This window comes from Thalassophryne amazonica, chromosome 11 (assembly GCF_902500255.1).
Source record: "Thalassophryne amazonica chromosome 11, fThaAma1.1, whole genome shotgun sequence".
Lineage (NCBI taxonomy): Eukaryota > Metazoa > Chordata > Actinopteri > Batrachoidiformes > Batrachoididae > Thalassophryne > Thalassophryne amazonica.
In genome coordinates, this window is record NC_047113.1 from 76,604,447 (window position 1) to 76,622,439 (window position 17,993).

Consider the following 17,993-nt stretch of genomic DNA (forward strand, 5'->3'; position numbering starts at 1 on the left):
TGATCACGTCAGTTATGCCCTCCTGGCCCTGTATTTGAGTTTTTTTGTTGGTTTTATAGAGCCATGGCAGCAAGTCTGTCATGATCAAAGCCAATGATACAGATGTGCTGGTCATTGGCTTGAGTGTCTTCTCAACTCTACATAGTATGGGTGTGCAGCAGTTGTGGTTGGCATTCGGTCAAGGTTCGAGCCTTCGCTGGATTCCCATCCACGACCTATCAGACTATGTAGGCCAAGAGAGGGCCACAGGAATGCCATTCTTCCATGCCTTCACTGGCTGTGATGTGGTCTCAGCCTTTAGAAACAAAGGGAAGAAGACAGCTTGTCAAACATGGGATATGTTCCCAGAGGCTACCCCAGTATTTTCTAAACTGAGCAAGTACCCTCCGTCCATTGAGGATGCAGACATTGAGATTCTGGAGAAGTTTGTAGTTCTTATGTATGACAGATCCAGTACTGTTGACAGTGTAGATGAAGCCAGACTTGACCTGTTTGCCAGGAAGCAGAGGTCGTATGAAGCCATCCCTCCTACCAGTGCAGCTCTGCTTCAACACACCAAACGTGCAGCATACCAGGCAGGATGCATATGGGCTCAGGCAATACTACGTCAGCCAGAAGCAGAGAGTCCATCTGATTGGGGCTGGGAGAAAGCAGGTGATGAGTGGAAGGTCTACTGCAGGGGTGGCCAAGTTCGGTCCTCGAGAGCCACCTTCCTGACACTCTTAGTTGTCTCCGTGCTCCAACACTCCTGAATCCAATGAAAGGCTCATTAAAAGTCTGCTAACGAGTCTTTCATTGGATTCAGGTGTGTTGGAGCAGGGAGACAACTAAGAGTGTCAGGAAGGTGGCTCTCGAGGACCGAACTTGGCCACCCCTGGTCTACTGGACAGCCAACTCATCAATTGCAAAGAGTTGTGAACAACTCACCACATGTGGGTGCAACTCTGGCTGCCGTGGCAGGTGCAAATGCTACAGGCTCGGACTAGCTTGTGCAGTTGCAAATGTGACCTGTAAGCTGTCTCCTGAATGAGCTTATGATTTTTGTATGGGTTTGCTGAGTTAGTCGGCCTAATGTCTTTTGGAAAAGGACACATCTTCTTCCTATCTGGCCTGAAGTTTTTTTTTTTTTCAGCTGCAAACCCACAAGCCACATAAATGAGCTCATACATTTTTTTATTGTTCATTTGCTTATACACTCAACATTTTTGGTTTTGCTCCCATTTTGTATGAGATGAACTCAAAGATCTAAAACCTTTTCCACATACACAATATCACCATTTCCCTCAAATATTGTTCACAAACCAGTCTAAATCTGTGATAGTGAGCACTTCTCCTTTGCTGAGATAATCCATCCCACCTCACAGGTGTGCCATATCAAGATGCTGATTAGACACCATGATTAGTGCACAGGTGTGCCTTAGACTGTCCACAATAAAAGGCCACTCTGAAAGGTGCAGTTTTGTTTTATTGGGGGGGGATACCAGTCAGTATCTGGTGTGACCACCATTTGCCTCATGCAGTGCAACACATCTCCTTCGCATAGAGTTGATCAGGTTGTCAATTGTGGCCTGTGGAATGTTGGTCCACTCCTCTTCAATGGCTGTGTGAAGTTGCTGGATATTGGCAGGAACTGGTACACGCTGTCGTATACGCCGGTCCAGAGACGGCTTATGGTAGAGAAATGAACATTCAATACACAAGCAACAGCTCTGGTTGACATTCCTGCTGTCAGCATGCCAATTGCACGCTCCCTCAAATCTTGCGACATCTGTGGCATTGTGCTGTGTGATAAAACTGCACCTTTCAGAGTGGCCTTTTATTGTGGACAGTCTAAGGCACACCTGTGCACTAATCATGGTGTCTAATCAGCATCTTGGTATGGCACACCTGTGAGGTGGGATGGATTATCTCAGCAAAGGAGAAGTGCTCACTATCACAGATTTAGACTGGTTTGTGAACAATATTTGAGGGAAATGGTGATATTGTGTATGTGGAAAAAGTTTTAGATCTTTGAGTTCATCTCATACAAAATGGAAGCAAAACCAAAAGTGTTGCGTTTATATTTTTGTTGAGTGTACTTACAGAATACAATTAAAACAGCACAAAGTGAAAGTGGTAAATATATTTTTCTTCCAAAAGGTGCACTAAATCAAATCATTGTCCGGCAAGACTGCCACTCATACAGTGCATATTTACCAGCTTGTAACTGCAAAATTGAGCCAGTGTCACAATGATGCACATCTGGATCAGTTCTGTTTTCCCTAGATATCTATAGTCCATCTTTTCATTCATGAATTCTGAAAATGTTTCATGACAGGCAGAGATTGCATCTATAGGTATCTCACAACTCTTGCATTCAAAATAATTTAGGATACGTCAACGCCGTAACGGAACTAAAATTTTAAATGCATTGTTGTGATTTGCTTCTATCTTCTTTATTACCACCATATGTTTGTGCATCATATATACCAATACAAATCCTAGAACCAAGTTCTCTTACCAGACAAACAAAAATGAAAGTTTGCGAAAGGGATTTTAGAGATTTTTCTCATAGCAAAAGGGTCCCTCGATGGTCATTTTGTTAAATATAATTCATCATAATGAAAAATATATTACTTCTGACTTATTAAATTAACTGTTCTGCAAAGTGGAACAGGAATGGAACACTTGAATGTGTATTTTTTTAATATATATACCCCAAAAATGACAGAAATCGGTACAGCTGGCGGCCATCTTGAAAAAATGGTGACTATATTGAAATTTTGCGTGGCTATCCAAACTTTTCAAAAGAGTTGGTCCTAGTGAGCAAGTGTGCCAAATTTTATGTTTCTTTGTATAACTGAAGTATTTTTCTCCTTATCTGCTGCACTATTTGTTGGTATATATTCTCGACCTCTCTGTACTGCGCACATGTAGTTATCCAGGTGCTAAGCACCATCCTCTGGCGGTCAGTAGAAATGAAATAGAAGCATAGTTATCTCTAAATCTGGGGTACGTCTCCACACTGTCATGAGTGTCAGTCTCTGCAATTTTGCCAAACATTTTGACTTTCTACATTTTTACAAATTCCAGATTTATTTTACATAAAATTGTTCAGTCTTCACTAGTAACCTCTTTTAGAACATTGGATAAACCTAATTATGGGTTGATGTCTAATACATTTGTTATGTATTATGCAGAAGCTGATGCAGAAAATGATTTTAGTACCTCATGCGATATGCTCATTGACTTATTTTAGCTATGACCTTGGCTTCACCCATGTTGTGAGAAGATGTTCCACTGAGCTTGTCCACAAAGTTTGTTTGAAAGTACCTGCTTGGTTTTGAAGATATTGCCATCGACAGACAGACGGGCATGGCCATTGTAAAAGCCTGTTTCTGTATGGAAGTAAATCTGTGCCATCAGAGTTTCAATTTGAATTTTTAAGGCCGAATTTTTTTAGCATCACAATCAGAGCTTGAAGTTGAATTTGTAAGGTTGAATTTGTTCAGCATCAAAATATTCAGCCTCAAAAATGTCAACCTAAAAAAAAATTTAACCTAAAAAAAAAAAAAAAAAAAAATCAACCTAAAAAAATTTCAACCTCAAAAATTCAACCTAAAAACACTCAGCCTCAAGAAATAGAAAAGCAGGGAGAAGCAATCGTTCCCTGTCTCAATCATCCAACGTTCCAATCACGCTTTGCTCCATTGGTCATGTCACACCGAGATCAAATTGAAACAAGACGACATAATACATTCAGCCAATCACTTTTTGCTCCATTGGTCATGTGACACAGAGACTAAATCAAAAGAAGAAGAAGATGTGATACATTGCTGAAGGTTGGATGATTGATTGCTTCTCCCTGCTTTTCTATTTTAAGTTGAATTTTTTAGGTTGAATTTTTTGAGGCTGAATATTTTGATGCTAAACAAATTCAACTTCAAACTGATTTTGATGCTAAAAAAAATTCAGCCCTAAAAATTCAAATTCAAACTTTGATGGCACAGATTTACTTCCGTATTTCTTCTTTGAGGCAAGACTCATTGAGTATTTATGGAACGCCACGTGTTGTGCTGCAAATGTGCTTAAATTTGAGCAACAGAAACTCTTTGACAGAGGAACGAGCTGCACCTCATGAACATTTTTAAGGAGAACGTGTGAAATTTCTGAACTACTCGCCAGTCTAACGTATGTGAACGCAGCACGAAGCTTTGAAGTCAGTCGACCTGAAAGGCTGCAGATTCCCATCAAAATACTTTGATGAGGGATGACTCAGATTAACTTCTGCAGCACGATATTAACAGCATTTCAACTTTAGAGTCACACATTAATGTTTAAAAATAGATTTAGACTTATTAGATGTATAATAGTAACACCTGGTGAGTGAAAGTCGGTCATGTGACCGACGCTCAGCACTCCTGATGTGTCAAACTAAAGCAGTTCTCAAGTCAGCAAATAAGCAGTTAAAAAAAAAAAAAAACAGTTCTTATGATGAAGTGAGAATACGCGTATGTGATGATGCAGCAAAGAAGCATCTCACTATGAGCTGCAGGACTGGAGTTGGACCTGTACCAGTACTCCCTAATCTACAGTGTTTGCCCAACTCTGACACAAACACAAAAATAAATAATAATGTGAATAATGTTATTTACAAAAATTTACAGACTGTGGTGAAGGTCATATGATCTGTCTGTTGTCATGGTAACTCAACAAAGGACAGATTTTAATTAAACTGAGAGGCAAATCTGGGCCCACAATTACTCTCCACCCCCACACATTTTCTCTCTCCATTTCAAGAACCCAGCTTTATGACATCACAAGACTCAAACTGGAAAGTCAGAATTGCTGTCTTCCAACATCAACAGAGGACAGAATTTCTACTCTGTAATTCAGAAACCGTTTTCCAACTGTAGCTACATCCAAATTCGCATACTGACGTACAATATAGTAGTTGGCAAAAATTAGTATGTACAGTTCATAGGCTATCCACATACTCAGGATGAATTTATTAGTAGTTGAATGTTACGACCTCCGTAGTGCGCTAACAGACTGTACTGCGCTAATCCATAGTGCAGCTGGAGCTTGGGAACTTCCCGGGAAAATTCAAAGAAGATGACGGACATAGATGAAAATGGCAGTGTCGTCCAATGGGCAGTAGCTTTGTACAAATATACATCTGAAACAGTTTTAAAAAAGTTTGCAGTTGTAAAATCGACATTTTTGTTGCATAGGTGGGTAAACACATATGCATCATGTTAGCATCCAGGTCAAAGGACAAGTAAGATGGTGACGTAGTACATCTGAGTGGTGTCCCTAAAAGTAGCTCAGCTACTTCTAACAGTTGGGTAGTACAGTAGTATTCAGAATAATAGTAGTGCTATGTGACTAAAAAGATTAATCCAGGTTTTGAGTATACTTCTTATTGTTACATGAGAAACAAGATACCAGTAGATTCAGTAGATTCTCACAAATCCAACAAGACCAATCATTCATGATATGCACACTCTTAAGGCTACGAAATTGGGCTATTAGTAAAAAAAAAAAAAAGTAGAAAAGGGGTGTTCACAATAATAGTAGTGTGGCATTCAGTCAGTGAGTTCGTCAATTTTGAGCTTGTCCACAAAGTTTGTGGACAAGCTCAAAATTGAAACACCTGATTCACACCTGTTTGTTCCACACTTTGTGAGACGACCCCCAAACTCTGAATTCAAGCCACAGTTCACAATGAAGACAGTGAAGCATGGTGGTGCAAGCATCATGATATGGGCATGTTTCTCCTACTATGGTGTTGGGCCTATATATCACATACCAGGTATCATGGATCAGTTTGGATATGTCAAAATACTTGAAGAGGTCATGGTGCCTTATGCTGAAGAGATCATGCCCTTGAAATGGGTGTTTCAACAAGACAATGACCCCAAGCACACTAGTAAATGGGCAAAATCTTGGTTCCAAACCAACAAAATTAATGCCTTGCAGATGTGAAGAAATCATGAAAAACTGTGGTTATACAACTAAACACTATTTAATGATTCACAGGATTGCTAAAAAAAAAAAAGCAGTTTGAACATAATAGTTTTGAGTTTGTAGCGTCAACAGCCGATGCTACTATTATTGTGAACACCCCCTTTTCTACTTTTTTTTTTTTTTTTTTTTACTAATAGCCCAATTTCATAGCCTTAAGTGTGTGCATATCATGAATGCTTGGTCTTGTTGGATTTGTGAGAATCTACTGAATCTACTGGTGTTTCCCATGTAACAATAAGAAATATACTCAAAACCTGGATTAATCTTTTTAGTCACATAGCACTACTATTATTCTGAACACTACCGTATGTACTAGACAATGTTAAGTACACCTGTTTTGTTCTCATGTTTCTTTATACACACACACACACACACACACACACTGTGTATCAAACATGCCAAGATCAAAAACAAAGTAATTGTGTCTTTTAACGGTAAATGTCTGAGGTCCATTGAAAGCAGCACCAGTTTTAAGTGCCTCCTCTGTCTTTTGGTGTTGAAACGTCATCTCCAAGTACATTTTTACAAAAACTGTAAATTGTAAGCTTATGGGTGTGTCTCCAAGTCCATCTTCAGCCAATGTAGAGCCACTAAAAAAATTCTGTCTATAAGGAATTGGTTCAGTTGTTGCTACTTTGTTCAAGGTTTTTACTCTTTTACGTTACATCTGATTTATTTTCCATCATTATTGAGTTAAATATTAATGCAGCCGGTCTGCTCTGTCTAAGCCTGATCCCGTCAGATCTCAGAAGCTAAGCAGTGTAGGATCTGGTGAGCACTTGGATGGGAGACCTCTTTGGAACACCAGCGGCTGTGTGTGTTTCTCCAGGTAAGACTGGAGTTGCATCAGGAAGGGCATCCGGCATAAAACTTAAGCTAAATACCACTGTGGATCTGGCTGTATCCACTGTGGCGACCTCGAACAGAAACGGGAGCAGCCGAATGGACACCAACAACAACACTGGGTTAAATATTAATGTCGCTTCATTCTTGTGCTTGCTGTGCCTCCCCCAACAGGAGAGCCGGAGTTCCGCTATGTTGCAGGGATGCACGGGAACGAGGTACTGGGCCGCGAGCTTCTCCTCAATCTGATGCAGTACATGTGTCAGGAGTACAAACAGGGCAACCAACGGATTGTCCACCTGGTCAAAGAGACCCGCATCCACCTGCTGCCCTCCATGAACCCCGACGGATACGAGATGGCCTTTAAAAAGGTAGTGCAAAAAAAAAAAAAAACTAAAGACTGGGACTCAGAGGGCAAATCTTCACCGGTGAAACAGTTATAACCTCCATCAGCTAACAGAGGAGGACCCTTTGTGATGTCAAAGTATGATGCAGATTTGCAAAAAAAAAAAAAAAAAAAAACTTGCTCAACTTTCTGGAACATTTTATTGTCATCTGAGATACAACGTCCAGAGCCTGTTGGATAGGACATCAGTACCAGATCATCGAGGCATTACAGTGTTCATATACTCTTATGATCATATCTTTTCTTGTAATTACTATGTTTACCCTGCACACTGGTGAAGCAGGGTATTATAATTGGTCCCTTGCAGCTCAAATATTTTTCTTGTAAATGTGCGACTTTTCACTCCAGTATGAGTTTGAGTTGGAAACGAAACACGTTCAGCTCTTTGTATGTGATGAACTGTGTGTTTGCTCTGCAGGGTTCAGAGCTGGCAGGCTGGGCTTGGGGCCGTTACAGCTACGAGGGCATCGACATGAACCACAACTTTGCCGACTTGAACTCGGTGATGTGGAACGCCATCGAGCTGGAGACGGACCGCTCCAAACTCATCAACCACTATTTTCCCATCCCTGAGCACTACACCTCCGAGGACGCCTTTGTACGTTTGAAATGTGTAGAACTCACTGCTTCTTGCAACAGAACTATCATTTTAGGGAATGCTAACTCTAACCCCAACACTAGGTGGCGGTAGAGACCCGAGCAGTCATCAACTGGATGCAGAACATCCCTTTTGTTCTCAGTGCAAACCTCCACGGGGGAGAGCTGGTGGTCACATATCCCTTCGACATGACGCGGGACTGGGCACCGCACCAGCACACGCCCACTCCGGATGAGAGCTTCTTCCGCTGGTTGGCCACAGCGTACGCCAGCACCAATCAGGTTCATCCTCCTGCCACCACACACTCTCATCCATCAGAGATTAACTTCAGGGAAGCAAGTAGGGGAGATGGGGGTCACCTGTGACAGCTTGGATCTTGTTCGCTATCTAATTATCGGTAATTTATGTCTGTAGCATGGCCCAAGCAGAGGGTCACCCCTTTGAGTCTGGTCTGCTTGAGGTTTCTTCCTCAGAGGGAGTTTTTCCTTACCACTGCTGCTCTGGGCGTTAGTAAGGTTAGACCTTACTTGTGTGAAGCGTCTTGAGGCAACTCTGTTTGTGATTTGGTGCTATACAAATGAAAATAAATTGAAAAATTGAAATTGAAAAGACTTCCTACCTTAAAAGATGCAAAACAAATGATCCCTGGTTTTCCCTAAAAACATGTTTTTTTATTTTAATGCTTAAACCTTTTTAATCAGGTGATGTCCAACCCAGATCGCCGTCCCTGCCACAACAAGGACTTCCTCAGATACAACAACATTATCAACGGAGCCAACTGGCACAACGTACCAGGAAGTAAGTGTCTTTTTTTTCGCTCTTAAGTGGCTATTTATGCCAATCCGTTAACTGTCCCATGTGGCTGGTGTTCGGTTTCATCTGACAGCCAGTAGGTGGAGTCTATCATAATCTCAAACTGTGAACGATTGCTGAACGTGGTACGGTGCTGGACATTTGAGCAAAATCCCACTCATATTAAACACATTTAGTTTATTTTTCTACTTCAAGTATAAAATGCATACCATGTTTTTCAGAGTATAAGTCACACCTGTTAAAAATGCCTCTTGAAGCAGACAAAACCGTATTTAAGTCACACTTTTTCCTGTCTTATCAGCGCTTTAATTTGGGATTTTTGCACATTGTTGTAATGTACTTTGTGTTATTGGTATTTATTCTTTTACTAGTATTTTGTTTAGTGCTTTGATTCCTGGGAAAGTCTGACATAAATAGTCATATTTTTTCTTATTAACCATGACTGTTATTTTATTTATTTATTTATTTTGGTATATAAGTCGTATCGGAGTATAAGCCGCAGGATCTCCAAAATTAGTAAAAAAAAAAAAAAAAAAGAAGAAAAAAAAAAAAAGAAACGTGACTTCTACTATGCACCCTAATACTTATGCTAACCATACATAATTATAAATATTTTGGAACCAGAAACAGTTTCATATTGTTACGTCAAAACATAATTTTGGCCCTATGTATGGATAGAAAACAAAAGTACAAGTGTGCGGCCTCATTCCCGCACGATGTAGATTGATCATTAATTGAATTCCAATTAAATTCTTTATTTTGAACATAAACACACAAAAGAACAAAATTTATATTGTTTTGTTTTTATATATACAGTATTTATACAGTTTTGTTTTACGCTTTTTACTCTTTTAATTCATTTATTAGTCATTGGAGTGGGCTGCAGCCTCAACTTTACCTAAATTCTGGGTCTTTTAGTGAAGTTTAGGGCTAGTGGCCGGCGATCACCTTAGTATTTCTCTGTTTTTCTTGTTGTTTAATGCTGGCAAATTATACAGTATTTTTTGTCTTTCTGATGCCTGATTCTGTTTTTTTCTCTCTGTTTAAGGTGCAGCTCCATCCAGAGATGGGAGTTGTATTCGTGCTGGCGATCCTCCTGTCCTGTGCACCAATAGCATTTCTTGTATATTTGTCCGTGAATTGTTCTGTAATTTATGTTTGTAGCATGGCCCAAGCAGAGGGTCATCCCTTTGAATCTGATCTGCTTGAGGTTTCTTCCTTAGAGGGAGTTTTTCCTTACCACTGTTGCTCTGGAGGTTAGTAAGGTTAGACCTTACCTGTGTGAAGCGCTTTGAGGCAACTCTGTTGTGATTTGGCGCTATATAAATGAAAATAAATTGAAACTGAATTGAAGCTCTACATATGAACAGGAAGAATTCAACATTATCAATACAGCTACATACTGACACCTACTGCCTTTAAAAAAAAAACAAACAAAAAAAAAACTTTAAACACAATTTAAAGATCATTTTAAATAGCAGGTACTATATATGGTACAGAGCCCTGGAAGTGTCACTGTGGGGAAAAAAATAATTTATTTGCAGCAATTAACCATTTATGGACAGAATAATTTGCCCATTAATTAATGAATTCAAGATCTCAAAATGATCCATAATTAATTTTGTAACAAATTAGCAGTTATTAATTTTCCCACAAAACATTCTGATCCTATGACAGAAGAAAATAAAATCAGAAACAAGTCTTTATTTCACCCGTTTCCTGTGCGGGTTTTTTTTTTACAGGCATGAATGATTTCAGCTACCTGCACACCAACTGCTTCGAGGTGACAGTGGAATTGTCTTGTGATAAATTTCCTCATGCCAGCGAGCTTCCTGTGGAGTGGGAAAACAACAGAGAGTCTCTGCTGATTTACATGGAACAGGTCTGATGGGTCCACGTCATCCCGGCAGATTCCTGCTCTTTACGTCTTTCTATATGTATTTTTTTTTAATTGCCAGACATATAAACATGCACGTAGGAAGCATATTCACATGCAAAAAATGTGAAGTGAAAGTGAAACTGAAAATTAATGCAACAATATTAAAAATGCTCTAATATGTACGGACAAGAACAGTGAAGCTCTCAACATCTCATCATGCCACTTAGGTCCTTCAGACTTTATTTCAGTAAATGCTTCTGGGGAGCATTAGCATGGCCAAAACCCTTCAGCTTTGTATAAATTTTAAGTGCATGATTTGTTCCAGATTAGCTTTACAATAATTCTGCTCTGCACAGTTTAGTTTTCCCAGCAGGCCCCTTTTTTGTCGGAAATATTTATGTTCTCAGAAAGGTTCAAGTCTCTTAAAACATCTAACTGCTGCCAAAAACTTGCTTTTATGTCTGCAGTACTGAGGCGAGGCTAATAATTCTTTTCAGGTTCATCGAGGAATTAAAGGTGTGATTCGGGACAAAGAGACGGGGGCCGGTGTAGCAGACGCCATCATTAAGGTCGATGACATTGATCATCACATTAGATCAGGTAAATTTATGCAGGTTTTTTTTTTAAATAATTCTGAAATTAACCAGATTCACTCTTATTCTTTTCTGTTTTCCGAAATAAATATTTAAAACTGTTTAAAAGTTCTAGCATAGCATTTATGAGAATACCATTTTAATAACATTTAAGAATTTAATTTCTTCCCCTCTCATATTTTTATATTTCACCATTGGAACACATAAGATAACTGCAGCGATCAGATCCAGTCTCGTGCCACGAATTGGTAGTAACTGAAATTTTCTGTCAGTCTGAACTTTGTCTGATTGGCCCCATTACAGATTCTTCGTTAGCCGTACTAACGTCATCTCGTCTCGTGTTAGATGGGGTTTGTGATGTTGATCTACATCAAACACTTCTCCACCGTCCACAAAACAAAAGGACAGATCTATGAGTTTGGCGTTTTTTTGGTCTGTTGTGCCATGCCCCTTTGTGAATCTTGCTTGTTCATGTGCAACATTCACCATGCACATCCATATGTGCACTGATGATGATCAGTTGTGTTTTACCTGGATGTGGGTTCACTGCTGTGGGTTAGCTGTTCTTGTGTTCTTTACTGCCCGTATTTCAAAAGTTGAATGAATAGTGACGCTGTCCCTGTCTCCAAATTTGCTTTTAAAGAGTTGTAAAATGTAAAATAATTTTAGTTTTTGGAAAAAAACAACCTCTTTTGTGCCGATGTCCTGCTCTATCGAACAAGCGCACTGTCTGCACTAACCTACGGCGCACAAACTTTGACAAGCTTATGATTGAGAATTGATGCTTTTCTGCAGACGGCTTTTACAAAGCACAGTTCAGTGACCTTGACCTTTTGACCAGAAATTCAACAGCCTTCTTATGGTCGATATACATAACACACGTTCCAGTGACCTCGACATTTGATCTTTTGATCCTAAAAGCTGTAGGCTTCTTGAGGTCACAATGCATAAACCAGGTTTGGTGACAATCAGGCCAGCACAACTGAAGTTATGTTGCTTACAAGTAAAATTTCACATGACTGACTGACTGCCCGCACGAGGGAAGACTAAAAAAAAAAAAAATAATAATAATAATAAAATAAATTCCAGTAGTTTTTTTGTGTAACATTGTAAAATACATCTTTATTTTGTAGATTTATGCCGTATGAACTTGTGTGACCTTGATGTCTTATCTAAAAACATTTGTCGCCACGAGTGTTAAATCTACTCACTGGTTCGACTTCTTCCACAGTGACAGACGGTGACTACTGGCGACTTTTAAATCCTGGTGAATATCTGGTGACGGCTAGCGCGGAGGGCTACTACCCCTCCAGCCGGACCTGCCAGGTCATGTACGACCACTACCCCACAATCTGTGACTTCCACCTCACCAGGATGCCAAACCCAAGTCGAAAGGAAGAGAAGGAAAACCTCCCGCAGGACCTGCAGCTCAAACTGCGACGGCTGCGACTGCGTAAGCTTCGTGTCTCCACAAAGGCAATAAACCAAAGGCGTGCTGCCGCCGCCAAATGGGCAAAGAGGGTGTGATGCTAATGAGAACATCCTGAGTCCAATGCAGAACTGGGATCAGTTCAACAAGTTGAGAGACAACTCCATCTTCTCTTTTCTGTTTTTGACCTTCTTGGTTCTACCCTGAAGAGTGGAACATAAACTCTGTAGGGCATCGTTGGACTACCTCCACATCCAACACACTGGCTCTTGACTGGCAACCCCACCTCCCGAAGGTCGCCATCCACCTGCTGCAGCCAGGTGATCCATGGACACCACCTTGGACTCTTTCAGTTGCTGGAGTTTTCAGCACTGAGGTACAGTTAAACTCACATATAATGATTCAGGTGGAGGAGCAAATTTTGTCCATTATAATTGAAATCCCTATAAAACGGACAAAATCCGTTATATGTAACAGATTAGTTACAGTCAGGAGACGCAGAGCAATTTCCAGGGAATCATGAGCACCAATTAGGCTTACGTATTTCCTTGATTAAACACCTGACCTTGAATCGGGACCTGTCTCATTTAATGGCCGGGGCAAAACTTCATCTGAAAGAAAGAAAGAAAAAAAAAGAAAAAAGCCTGGCTTAAATAAGCATTAAAAAGATTACATTTGGCTCTTTTTTCTAAGTCCGCTGCAGAGTGGTACCTTAAAATCCTAAAGCCTGATTTATGGTTCTACAATTCTGTAACTCTGTGGCCATGCAGTGACGTCGTTGTGCATGTTGATGGGCATCTTAATGCAATTTACCGCAGGAACTGCAGTAAATTGGTCTAGTGGTTAAGGTATTGGGCTTGAGTCCAGAAGATCATGGGTTCAAATCCCCGCCTGACTGGAAAATCACTCAGGGCCCTTGGGCAAGGCCTTTAATCCCCTATTGCTCCCGGTGTGTAGTGAGCGCCTTGTATGGCAGCACCCTGACATTGGGGTGAATGTGAGGCATAACTGTAAAGCGCTTTGAGCGTCTGATGCGGATGGAAAAGCGCTATATAAATGCAGTCCATTTACCATTTAGGAACAATTGCTTTTTCTGGATCAATTTGTCCCTCAACAAGCTCCACTTCTTTACACCTGTCATACCTTGATGATTTAGCCAGCATATGCCAAATGTATTAAAAATACTGGCATATGTCTAATAAGTTATGGGTAAGTTTTGTACAACCCCTGGCAATAATTATGGAATCACTGGCCTTGGAGGATGTTCATTCAATTGTTTAATTTTGTAGAAAAAAAGCAGATCACAGACATGACACAAAACTAAAGTCATTTCAAATGGCAACTTTCTGGCTTTAAGAAACACTATAAGAAATCAGGAAAAATAATTGTGGCAGTCAGTAACGGTTACTTTTTTAGACCAAGCAGAGGGAAAAAAAATATGGACTCACTCAAGTCTGAGGAATAAATTATGGAATCACCCTGTATTTTCTTCCCCACGAGAGATGTCAATTTAAACAAAGGAGAGGATTATCAAACTCTTAAAAAGAGGGTAAATCATCACGCAATATTGCAAAAGATGTTGGTTGTTCACAGTCAGCTGTGTCTAAACTCTGGACCAAATACAAACAACATGGGAAGGCTGTTAAAGGCAAACATACTGGTAGACCAAGGAAGACAAAGCGTCAAGACAGAAAACTTAAAGCAATATGTCTTAAAAATCGTAAATGCACAACAAATCAAATGAGGAACGAATGAGAGGAAACTGGACTCAATGTCTGTGACCGAACTGTAAGAAACCGCCTAAAGGAAATGGGATTTACATACAGAAAAGCTAAACGAAAGCCATCATTAACACCTAAACAGAAAAAAACAAGGTTACAATGGGCTAAGGAAAAGCAATCGTGGACTGTGGATGACTGGATGAAAGTCATATTCAGTGATGAATCTCGAATCTGCATTGGGCAAGGTGATGATGCTGGAACTTTTGTTTGGTACCGTTCCAGTGAGATTTATAAAGATGACTGCCTGAAGAGAACATGTAAATTTCCACAGTCATTGATGATATGGGGCTGCATGTCAGGTAAAGGCACTGGGGAGATGGCTGTCATTACATCATCAATAAATGCACAAGTTTACGTTGATATTTTGGACACTTTTCTTATCCCATCAATTGAAAGGATGTTTGGGGATGATGAAATCATTTTTCAAGATGATAATGCATCTTGTCATAGAGCAAAAACTGTGAAAACATTCCTTGCAAAAAGACACATAGGGTCAATGTCATGGCCTGCAAATAGTCTGGATCTTAATCCAATTGAAAATCGTTGGTGGAAGTTGAAGAAAATGGTCCATGACAAGGCTCCAACCTGCAAAGCTGATCTGGCAACAGCAATCAGAGAAAGCTGGAGCCAGATTGATGAAGAGTACTGTTTGTCACTCATTAAGTCCATGCCTCAGAGACTGCAAGCTGTTACAAAAGCCAGAGGTGGTGCAACAAAATACTAGTGATGTGTCGGAGCTTTCTTTTGTTTTTCATGATTCCATAATTTTTTCCTCAGAATTGAGTGATTCCATATTTTTTTCCCTGTGCTTGGTCTAAAAAAGTAACCGTTACTGACTGCCACAATTTTTTTTCCTGATTTCTTATAGTGTTTCTTAAAGCCAGAAAGTTGCTATTTGAAATGACTTTAGTTTTGTGTCATGTCTGTGATCTGCTTTTTTCTACAAAATTAAACAACTGAATGAACATCCTCCGAGACAGGTGATTCCATAATTTTTGCCAGGGGTTGTATAAGTTAAGAGCACGGTGAAGCATGATGATATACATTGTAATATAGCAAGTACATCAAAATATTTTGGGAGTGCACAATATTTTCGATGTATGCCAGCATACTTCAAAAACATCTGATACGTCCCATATACACGGGCAATAAGTTGTAGGTATGTTATGGTATGATTGTGACATGAGTCTTGTAAGTTACTCAAAAGTCAAAATATGTCCATTAACACTGTCCACTGATTGGGTGAACAACTGAAAGCTGCAGTCCTCATGTGAACACTTCAGACTGTTTCAAATATTAAAACCATGTCTTAATGTGAGCTGTTTGTTTCAGTCGGATTCATTACAGCCTGACGAAATCTTATCCACATAAAGCGTTCTGAGTTTGGAAAGCGACATCTGAAAATACTTTAGTTCCTTGTTCTGGCTGAAGAAATGTAGCATTTTTAAAGACGTCCCTCTGTGTTTTATGCGTTTCTCAGCCTGAACCAGAGAATGCCGGTACTTTGCACCACAAGGAAATTAATTTATTTTAAAAGTTGAAAGAGTCACAGTACCTCATTCATTCATGTCAGTGTTTATCACAGGCAGTCAATTCTTCAGCATTTTGCACATGATGAAAATAAATCTCATGATCCACAAAGACAAAAATAAAATAAAATTTAAGAAATATGTCGATTGTGAGTCACTTTTGTGCAGATTAAAGTCACTAACTAGGACTCCTGTCTTGTTGCGAGAAAAACGTTCCGTTCAAACTTCTACAAACGCTGCTCGGCTCTCTGCCGAGCAAATCACGTTAGAAAGCGAGTCCGATCAGAATTAATAACTTAAAAGTGAAATGCTGTTTAAATCAAATGACACCTCTTTCCAAATGTGATACAAACAATAAACTGCAATCGATCAAAAGTTTTTCCTCCCAAAATGAGACGTTCTGTGCTGATGTGCAGCAGCAGGCTGAGCTCAGCTCACATTCATGCCAAAATGTCTGAAAGGCAATGCTTTTGACAAAAACTACAGTGTTTTCAAGTGTTGTTTTGCACTGGAAATTATTTGTTGCTTATTTTGTCTGTAACAAAACTGCTTGAGTAGAAAATTACCAAAGCTGAAAAATAAAACTCAAGATTTGTACTATGTGTAATGTCATTTTCTTTTTGTTAGAATTGATCTTATAAAATGGGTATCGAAAAAAGTATCGTTCAGGAACCGATATCGAAGTGAAGGTATCAAAATTGGTACCAGTATCGAAAATTTTTGATTGATACCCAGCCCTAGATGTAAGGGTTGGCAGAGGTCTGTGTACGTATAGCACTCTAGTCATTTCTGTACTCACCGCTCACATGGATGCAGAACCTTATGCAAACTGGAAAAAAACTGAACTGAAGGCAAAAGCTGACTGGAAATAGACAGTTTGATTTCTAAACTAAAGCAAATGAGAATCTGACCAAAACAGACACTAAACTAGAACTTTATTACCTTCAAATTTACAGTTTAAAACAACAAAAAACCCATAAAAGAAAATTTACTTAATAATATCAAGCTTCCACTTAACGCTGTTTCTCATCTTTGGTGGTGTTATGACATCAGAATCTACAAACAGAAATAAAAACGAGAAGTGAATTGGAAAAAATTGTGATTTAGATTTTAAGAGGTTTTTTTTTAGTCATTTGTGCATCTAAAATTAAAATTAGTTGAACCAGACCAGCTTGTGTGTATAGTTTTGTTGCTGTAGATGATGCTGACCTTGCTGTGAAGCTGCAGGTCGCTGCTGCTGGAATGAAGCCATGATGCTGTTTGCAGTCGAGTTTGGACCCGTGATCTGAGAGTTAAAAAAAAAAAAAAAAAAAAATCAAACTAACTTGTCACCCAGACAGACTAATAAATCTCTCACATGCAGTCAGTAAGCATCATCAGATCAGTTTTTATACATTTAGTCTCAACATACAGTAGTGTTCAGAATAATAGTAGTGCTATGTGACTAAAAAAACTAATCCAGGTTTTCAGTACAGTGGTCCCTCGTTTATCGCAGGAGTTATGTTCTAAAAATAGCCCGCGATAGGTGAAATTCGCGAAGTAGTCAGCATTATTTTTTACAATTATTATAGATGTTTTAAGGCTGTAAAACCCCTCACTACACACATTTCTCACTTTTCTCTCCTGTGTAAACACTAAGTTCAAACCTTAGTAGAAGAATAAGACCAGTAGAATGAAACCAAAGATCAAAACCTGTTTTCAGGCCCCAACATTTGTTTGAGAAATAAAAACAGAACATTTCCTATAAATAATTATGATGGCTTTTAGAACTAACAAATTTAATTTTAACGATCAACCTACAAGGTTGGACACATAAGAACTTATTAATAGTGACTGACTAGTATTTCACAGTTCCTCTAACCACCTCAGTGTAGGTGTCTTTTTCCGAGTGAAGAACACAGTTATGGGTAGTTGTTGGCGCTCTTTTTTTCTTCTGGGCGAGAAGATTCTTATAAACAGACACACGCAGAACACAATGTGCGTGCTCTCCCTTCGCTCACTGCCTCCGGTGTTACCGTTGCGGGACGGATGCGGGACCCGCAAAGAATCCAAGTCTTTAAAAAGAAAAACTTCTCTCAGTGACCACAGAGCTCTGCGGCTGCGGTTACCGAGA

At 39.5% G+C, this 17,993-nt stretch overlaps 2 protein-coding genes across 3 annotated transcripts in view; one reads left to right on the top strand and one right to left on the bottom strand.

Moving 5' to 3' along the window:
• cpxm1b (carboxypeptidase X (M14 family), member 1b) overlaps positions 1 to 12,970 on the top strand; it is a 37,494-nt gene extending 24,524 nt beyond the window's left edge. Inside the window, exons 9-15 of one of the 2 annotated variants that reach the window (XM_034182212.1) lie at positions 7,027 to 7,223; positions 7,677 to 7,856; positions 7,940 to 8,137; positions 8,558 to 8,654; positions 10,412 to 10,551; positions 11,046 to 11,148; positions 12,373 to 12,970. In XM_034182212.1, the coding sequence (XP_034038103.1) occupies positions 7,027 to 7,223; positions 7,677 to 7,856; positions 7,940 to 8,137; positions 8,558 to 8,654; positions 10,412 to 10,551; positions 11,046 to 11,148; positions 12,373 to 12,668 (1,211 nt within the window). In that variant the 3' untranslated portion in view covers positions 12,669 to 12,970. The remainder of the gene's footprint in view (positions 1 to 7,026; positions 7,224 to 7,676; positions 7,857 to 7,939; positions 8,138 to 8,557; positions 8,655 to 10,411; positions 10,552 to 11,045; positions 11,149 to 12,372) is intronic. The other variant, XM_034182213.1, reaches the window with a different exon arrangement.
• A 3,833-nt stretch (positions 12,971 to 16,803) lies between these two features.
• The window catches only part of elp1 (elongator complex protein 1), a 42,698-nt gene continuing 41,508 nt past the window's right edge, over positions 16,804 to 17,993 (bottom strand). The window contains exons 34-35 of the mRNA XM_034182211.1: positions 17,090 to 17,165; positions 16,804 to 16,936 (exon numbers count right to left, since the gene is read on the bottom strand). Coding sequence (XP_034038102.1) covers positions 16,869 to 16,936; positions 17,090 to 17,165 — 144 coding nt within the window. The 3' untranslated portion in view covers positions 16,804 to 16,868. The remainder of the gene's footprint in view (positions 16,937 to 17,089; positions 17,166 to 17,993) is intronic.